Below are 7,748 nucleotides of genomic sequence, written 5' to 3' on the forward strand. Positions count from 1 at the left end.
AAATTTGAAAAAAGTTTTTTGTTGAGAAAAACTCAATGTCAAATAAGTTGATATTTTGTTTTGAAATTTGATCTTAAATGATTGAACATTTTTCGAGGGCATCCAAACAATTATCCCCGTAAAGCATACAATAATTTTTACGATAATTTTCACGAATAAAATCCAAAGCATCATTAATAGTTGTATCGCTCATCTTATCTTGATCAAAGAATCGTAAATTGTTTAGATCTATGTTATTAAAAATTAGAAAAGATTTTTCATTGAACAAATAAAAAGTTTTGCATACCTTTTGATTTGAATTTATAAGGCTTATGATCTTCCAATAAATGATTTTCAAGCTGATTTTGATTTAAAAATGATTGCATACATTGTTTACAGCTAACCAAATCTTGATCTACATTCAAATGTTTTTTAAAATGTCTAAGAACGTTTTTCAATTCTTTTCGAAGTGGTTCAATATGATCACAATCATCATCGAAACAAAGGCTACTCCATCGATATAGATCAAACGGATGGAAACAAAATGGACAGACAAGAATCTCATGAATCTAGACAACGAAAAAGATTAAATCGTAGAAAGAAAAATAAAACAATCATTCATTGCGGAAAAGTTGTTGGTTTACCAGCTCAAAATGTTCAATCAATTGTTGATGCGATGTGGATCGAAATCGACATTTTGTACAACGATATGGTAGCTGTAATTGTTTACGAATGTTTTCAGAATTTCGTTGCAAAGAAAGATTCGGATCATATTCTCGAAGACATTTGTCCATATTTTGTGGAAAATTTGTATTAGGCATTGTTTTAGTTTGAATCTTGTCAACAAATCAATGAATCCATTTGGTCAAACAAACAAACAAACAAACACTTACCGATTGATGATGTAATTCAAGTTGATAACGATTGGAAAAAATTTGCAAGCAATGACAGCATTGTAATCGTTGCTTTTCAATTTGATATTTTTGATTCAAATGATTCATTAGATGGTTAAATATTTCATCCAAATTAATCATACGGGAACAGATCAAACAATCGATTGTAAATTCAGTATTTCTATTTATTTTACGCAATTCTCCTAATAGATATTCACGTTGTAGCTGATCATCTGGATCGATTAGATGAAATTCACGAGTTCGATATGCTGACAACATGACTAATACTATGATTATGCAACTAAGTTAAACTATAGTTATATTGGTTTGGTTTTGTTTGCATTGATGATGTTTATCCGTTGAATTACAATCATTGAATAAATAAATAAGTAAATGAACGGTTTACATATTTCGAATACATATTTGAAAAAAAATAAATCAATTACGCTTGCGCATTTATTCAAACCAATATTGAAATTTGAAACAAATTGAGCAAATATTTTTGCATGCTTCAAGGAAACGTAGTCAAGCAAACAAAAAGAAAAACATACACACACCGGAAGAAAGGCAAAAAATTTATTTAAATTTTATTTTCTGACAAATACAATCATTTAGATTTGAATTGATCAATCATTTGAAATGTATATGTGTGTGTGTGTGTGTATGTCTTTTTGTAACTGGATTCGAATGGATTGAAAAAAGTGATGAATTCATTATATGTCATAATAATAATTAGATGCGAAAAAGGGGTTAAGAAACAAAAAAAAAGAAAGAAACAACAGCAATTGATTTTGATGAAGATGATCAAATGAAGAAAAAAAAATCTATTTTGCAACGCAATTGATATTTACAATTTAAAAAAAAGAAGAAATTTTGTCGAATTCAAATCTAAATAATTCAAGAATTGACAATACACATTATAATACACACATTAATAATTTTATTATTATTCATCGAAACTCATTGAAAAATTGATAATTAATTAATTTCTCTCTATTCTCTGTAGTTCTTTTGTCTGTGTGTTATTTGTTGAATGTTTTTATTCTATCAATCCAAAATTTGCAATTTATTATTTTCTGAAAAAATATTAAATAAATTAGTTTGAATTTTTTTTTTATTACCCGCTTGAACTTGTGTGTGAGAATCATTCGTGATCGAATTGTCCGACAAACTATCATGAAATCAATCTACTATTATAACAAATGATCATCAATGAAATTCAGATCGTCTTATCTAACTGATATTTATTATGAAGATAAAATGTGATGAATGTATTTTGTTGAAATGACAAAATCAACTAATCAATTAATTAACTACGTAGAGCCAATTGATGTTCAATTTATGAATCGTTTTTTTTCATAGACAAATTAAATTAATTATCAAAAATAACTAATGATATTTTCCATTATAGGGAAATGGTTTTTGTTTCAAACGCTGAATTAACTGGTTCGACATTGGTTTCTTTGGTCAAAAGTAATTCCATGAAAGGACGATGATTTGGCTCAGTTTCGATTTTGGATATTTGATTTTGAAAAAAAACAATTATTTTTGTTTTGTCTTAAATGTTTCAAAATCATAATAAATAATTATTACACTCAAAATTGTATAACTATAATTCTTTTCTATTCCTTTTTTTTGAATGAATAATATAGCTTAATTCAAAATGATCAAAACATCTAAAAATATGTTTTATTTTTGTGCACGTGTATTAATGGTCTATTAAACAAAACGATATGATCAAAATCAACAAACATTTCCTGTTGGTTTACTGTATATAAAAGAAATGATAATGTATTGGTAATGTTGAGGGGCTTGTGTGATTTGGATTTTGTTGGTCAAGGAAATTGTAATGTGAACACAATGATGTTTTCACAATGGTGTAATCAACAAAATGGGTTAGGCTAGATTTTGGAAAATTTGGTATTGCTCGAAATTCACGTTGAATAAAATTTCTTGAAAAACACGTATAATTTGCTATGAACATTTTTGAAGTAATAAACACACGTCGATTATCAATCAATCAATGAATATAATCCGGATTGATGGGAAAAAAATCAGATGCTAAAAGTAGGAAATGCATTTTTTGTTCATTCGGAATAATTATTTTCTGTTCAATCGAACAATGATTGGCGTTCATTATTTTTCGATATTGACAAAATTGTTGTGATGAATTATATCTTGTATGTTAAACATTAATATCCACCTGGGCCAAATTGATTGCCTGTAGGCATTTGTCCAATTGTTTGTGTTTGATCACCAAGATTTGGATAGGCTTGTTGTTGGTTTGTTCCGATTGGTTGACCCATCATACCACCACCACCACCACCAGTAGCAGTATTCATCATTGGTGGCATACCAGGAACGGTAGCACCCCCCATCATAACTGGCTGCAAAGTACGTTGATGGAAATGAGTTTCTTTGAAAACAAACCAAATGGATGCACCCCATATGAATAGATTGGCGAAACCGAATATCTACATTTTTGAAGAATAAAATAAATATGATGGTAATGGTAATGAAAATGAACATACCAAAGAAATATATAATGAAGACCATTTGCCCGGTGATTCGGAGAAGCAATCATATTCGATATCCTGTATAGTCTGATTACAATGGCTTAATTGTTCGATGAGATAACGTGGTCCAGTATAATGTTTAAGATCGGATACATTTGCAGCCCATGCTGATGCACCGGCCAGCCAGAATACGGTAAATATGGCGGTTATAACCAAATCGACTATTGGAAAGAATGGATTTGTTTCATAAAGATGCCATAATTTAATATAACCATATAGACAACATAGTGTATATGCAAATGAAAGAACACCAGTGGCAACGAAAAATTGTGCCGATGATGAAAAATCAATATCGAATACTTTATCTTTCATTTCATCACCGTTTTCATTACAGGATTCCAAATATGTTAGCTTCGTCGAACTCATGTCGAATGGATATTCAACCTGATACGTTGATTTTTTCTGATACCGAACCTGATTCGAGGCATCTTTACTCTGATAACAGGATATGGTGAATGATGTTTCCGTATCAAATGATGTGGTTATACTGAATGCTAATATGGCAAATACCTATTGAAATTTTTGTTATTGTTTAAGAAATTTTTCCAAATTCAAACTTAGCAAAACACTTACCAATTGAATAATACGAATCATACCACGTGGTTCTTTGATCACACGTGTATTATATGGTGGTATTATCATTCCACCGGAAGCTGCTCCCGGTTGTTGCTGCATTTGAGCTTCCATATTTGAATAGATGTTTTTTTCCCTAACAAATTTGTCAATAAACTAATCACAGAAAACAAAAAATATGAAAGTGGAAAACGCCCAAAAGTTGATTGATAATTACCAGAAAAAAAAACAATTTTGAATATAATCAAATAGAAGATTAAATTTGATTTGGTGATCAATCACCAATGCTAATTATCTTCAAATAAAAATAATGAGAAGGATTATTGATTATTGATCGATTGAATTACACCCACGTAGACAGACAGACAGAAAAAATTTTTTCGTAACTGTTAAATTGGCAATAACACGCAAACATGAAATACAGATTATTGTTGTTGTTGATGTTTTTCTTGTGTAATACAATCGCATAATAGATAGAACAAAATCGAATGTTGATCTTTCAATTAATCTCACATATACAGACAGTCAAACAATTTTAATTTGATGATGAAAAACTAAAAAATGAAATGATGTTTAATATGAAATTATGAATTTTTCATTTTTCATTTTATAACAAAAATTCGTCGATATTCATCTTGATTTTTTTTTCATATCGAGAAAAATTTTCACATAAGTAACCAGGATGAATTGATTTTAATCTCGAAAACAACAACAACAATTTTCTTTTAGCGAATTTTTCTGATCTTATAACTGTGATAGGCACGGATGTTGAAAAAAAATTCCCAAATTTTTTTAAGTTTAATCAAACTGATTGAGATGGAATGAAGAGAAAGAGAGAGAGAGAGAGAGAGAGCGAGCGAAAAATTCGATAATCAAAGAAAAAATCTCGAAACAACTGATGAGCTGAAAACCTTGGACGGACAAACGAACGGTTAGCGAATAACAAACGAATGCCAAAAAAGAAAGAAAGAAAGAATATATAACTTGTACCTGAATGTAATACACACAACATAAATACACAAAAATTCGTTTGACTTGTTTTTTTTCTGGAACTCGAAAAATCAGAAATTGCGCAAGTGCTAATCTCCAGAGGACAGAGGAAGCATTCTCTTTTTATTTTATTTAGATTTTTTTGTAGTTCCAGAGAACATGAATGGAGGGTATCCATATAATTGTTCTATATATATATTAGTAAGTAATAGCAGTGGTAATGTTGATCGTTTCATAAAAATTTGAGATATTTCCAAGGAGAAATACTAAATGTTCTGATATTAAAAAGATAATAGTAGTGAGATATATAAAATGATTTATCCGCGAATGATCGATGATGAGTCGACTCAAAATTCATAATTTTCAATGACGTTCATTCGAATTACGCTTGCGTGCATTGGAACAGCAACTCATAATTCTATAGAATTCTTGATTTGAATGTTTTCAATACAAAATCATAGATATGAAATGGTTTTGGTCTGTATTCAGAGGAATCATCCGTAAAAAACGGGTAGATGGACTGTAATTTTGTAATTCGGTATTCTGTGTAATAATGATTGTACGGTCTGGATGAAATTATCGTTTTACTAATAATGGATACCCCATAATATTATATAGCCAAATTTCGCTTTAGTTTGTCATTCTGACCATCATGCATACAATTCATATTTTGGCAAAATATATTGATCGTTTTATTCGCATAGGATATACTGATAAAACTATAGCTTCACAATGTGTGTTTACGAAAAAGTTTGTGTGTGTGTGCATAGGCGTATGCGATGATGTGATGATGATGATGATTGACTTTTTCTTTTCTATCTCGAATGAATTCAGATCATAAAAATAACTAAATTGCTTTTTGAATGAAAAATTATTTGCCATATTGTCATTATTGGACGTGATTCTCACGAAATAATTTTCCTTTTTATTATTCAGTCTTATTTTTGTATTTAAAATTTATAAAACATAAAGAATATGATAAGAAATATAATCAACAATACACGATCTATTAGGATGACAAAGAGATAATTTCGTCGACGTTGTTCATTGATTGATGATTGTCGATCCCCACCATTATCGTCATCATCATTAGCATCATTAGCATGAATATTATAATGATTGAATCGAATTAATCGCCAATTTAAAGCACGTTGAGTCATATTACGCCATATTTGTTCGGTTATTGAATTCGGTTTTGTCGATTGAATAATATTCATTGATAATGCTGACCATAACATTAAAACAGCCGAACTAACCATCATTGAACCAAGAAATTTTACTATTTTTTTTTCAATGACAATTTCAATCCGATTTATATGAATTATACACCTATACAAACCTAATCGAGTGGTGCCAAACATTCCTAGACCCAATATGTAGGATGGATAGAATGAAGTGATTAATATGATGAAAAAACTTAGCCGATTTAATTGAAATCGGATTCTTTTCGGATCGAACGGATCAATCAACCATATCGATATAATATTTATAATGGTTGTACATATGATTGGTGCATCGATTAGATATGGATATGGTGTTGAACGTCGTCGAACAGATATTGTATATTTGACACCGGGAAAAAATAAATCTGGACGGCCTGGAATATCGCTTACGATTAATGTATCACATGATGTGCCTATTACCTCCCATTCATTGTTTGGCCATAGATCACGAACATTTATCGATTTAGCTTTACGGAGAATGAAATGGATACGAAAATGATTGTCGTACTAATAGAATACTCACTTGAAATATAAAGAGCCAATGCATCGATAGGATATGACCATGAAATAAATATAAGCGAACACTTTTGTTGATCATAAGGCCAATCCTGAATATTTAGTCGACAAATTGATTGCATTCGCAATAATGGTGACCAATGTACGGTTCCATCATTTGTGATAATCAATTCGGCATTATTAAATTTTTTCATCATATTTGTTGGTTGTATTGAATCATATAATATAAGATCCGGTGTGAACACATCATCCATACGAACGTTGATTCGTTTCACACCTCGATATTCACTTGCATTCCATTGAAGATAACGATCTGACCTGTACATTGAACAAAAAAAAATTTTTTGATTGGAAATATCGAAATCATGTCGAAACAAAAAATTATCACCATTCGATACGAAAATAGCTAAGGAAATCGAATAAGTTTTGTCGCGAATCAAGGCCAAAATGTAATAAACGCATTATCATTCCTACATTGATCGGATGTGTGTGATTGATTACTGGACGAGCCATCGGATCATAACCATCAAAGATTTTTTTACGAATTGCTGAAACCACTGTGTGTGTGTGTGTTTGTATTATTTAAAGATTTCAATCAAAATTTCATAAAATATAAACAAATACCAACTTGAATAATCGGAATCATCTTTGATTGCAAACACAGGATATAGCCATAGTAAAAGCAAGAAATTCATTTTTGATCAAACAAAGATTTAGGATTTAGGATTCAAGACAAATGATTACGATCTCTCGATGCTAGAAACACCAAACAACAAATGAAAACAGTTTTACTAAAAGATTAGCTATCAAAACCGCGTGATTTGATTGAAATCAGATTTTCCATTTCATTCATTGATGAATGACACCTGCATGCTTACAATCAAACATTCATTGACACCCACTTTAATTACAATTTTAAAATAAGATTAATTTTCGATTTTATCAAATGATGGCGCCATCATATGATCGGAAATAAAATTTGCAACAAAAGTAGTAAA

At 30.0% G+C, this 7,748-nt stretch overlaps 3 protein-coding genes across 3 annotated transcripts; all 3 read right to left on the minus strand.

Annotated features, from left to right (window-relative positions):
• Positions 1-64: 64 nt before the first annotated feature.
• Positions 65-1,245, minus strand: LOC113789664 (zinc finger protein 280A-like). Its single transcript, XM_027339234.2, has 4 exons — positions 873-1,245; positions 624-815; positions 287-548; positions 65-228 (listed from the first exon to the last, which is right to left on the minus strand). The coding sequence occupies exons 1-4, from the start codon at positions 1,149-1,151 to the stop codon at positions 74-76; spliced, it is 888 nt and encodes a 295-aa protein (XP_027195035.1). The 5' UTR covers positions 1,152-1,245; the 3' UTR covers positions 65-73.
• Positions 1,246-1,434: 189 nt separating this feature from the next.
• LOC113789890 (synaptophysin-like protein 2) lies at positions 1,435-4,967 on the minus strand. The gene is made up of 4 exons (XM_027339481.2): positions 4,239-4,967; positions 4,022-4,177; positions 3,404-3,958; positions 1,435-3,346 (listed from the first exon to the last, which is right to left on the minus strand). The coding sequence occupies exons 2-4, from the start codon at positions 4,133-4,135 to the stop codon at positions 3,065-3,067; spliced, it is 951 nt and encodes a 316-aa protein (XP_027195282.2). The 5' UTR covers positions 4,136-4,177; positions 4,239-4,967; the 3' UTR covers positions 1,435-3,064.
• A 938-nt stretch (positions 4,968-5,905) lies between these two features.
• LOC142645001 (neuronal acetylcholine receptor subunit beta-2-like) lies at positions 5,906-7,718 on the minus strand. Its single transcript, XM_075819977.1, has 5 exons — positions 7,379-7,718; positions 7,139-7,307; positions 6,758-7,068; positions 6,351-6,701; positions 5,906-6,290 (listed from the first exon to the last, which is right to left on the minus strand). The coding sequence occupies exons 1-5, from the start codon at positions 7,443-7,445 to the stop codon at positions 5,962-5,964; spliced, it is 1,227 nt and encodes a 408-aa protein (XP_075676092.1). The 5' UTR covers positions 7,446-7,718; the 3' UTR covers positions 5,906-5,961.
• Between the last annotated feature and the right edge of the window lie 30 nt (positions 7,719-7,748).

Source organism: Dermatophagoides pteronyssinus, unplaced genomic scaffold, assembly GCF_027571235.1.
Source record: "Dermatophagoides pteronyssinus isolate colony J.1.1.1.1 unplaced genomic scaffold, Derpt_VIB-CSIC_2022.12 sq0005, whole genome shotgun sequence".
NCBI classification, from domain to species: domain Eukaryota; kingdom Metazoa; phylum Arthropoda; class Arachnida; order Sarcoptiformes; family Pyroglyphidae; genus Dermatophagoides; species Dermatophagoides pteronyssinus.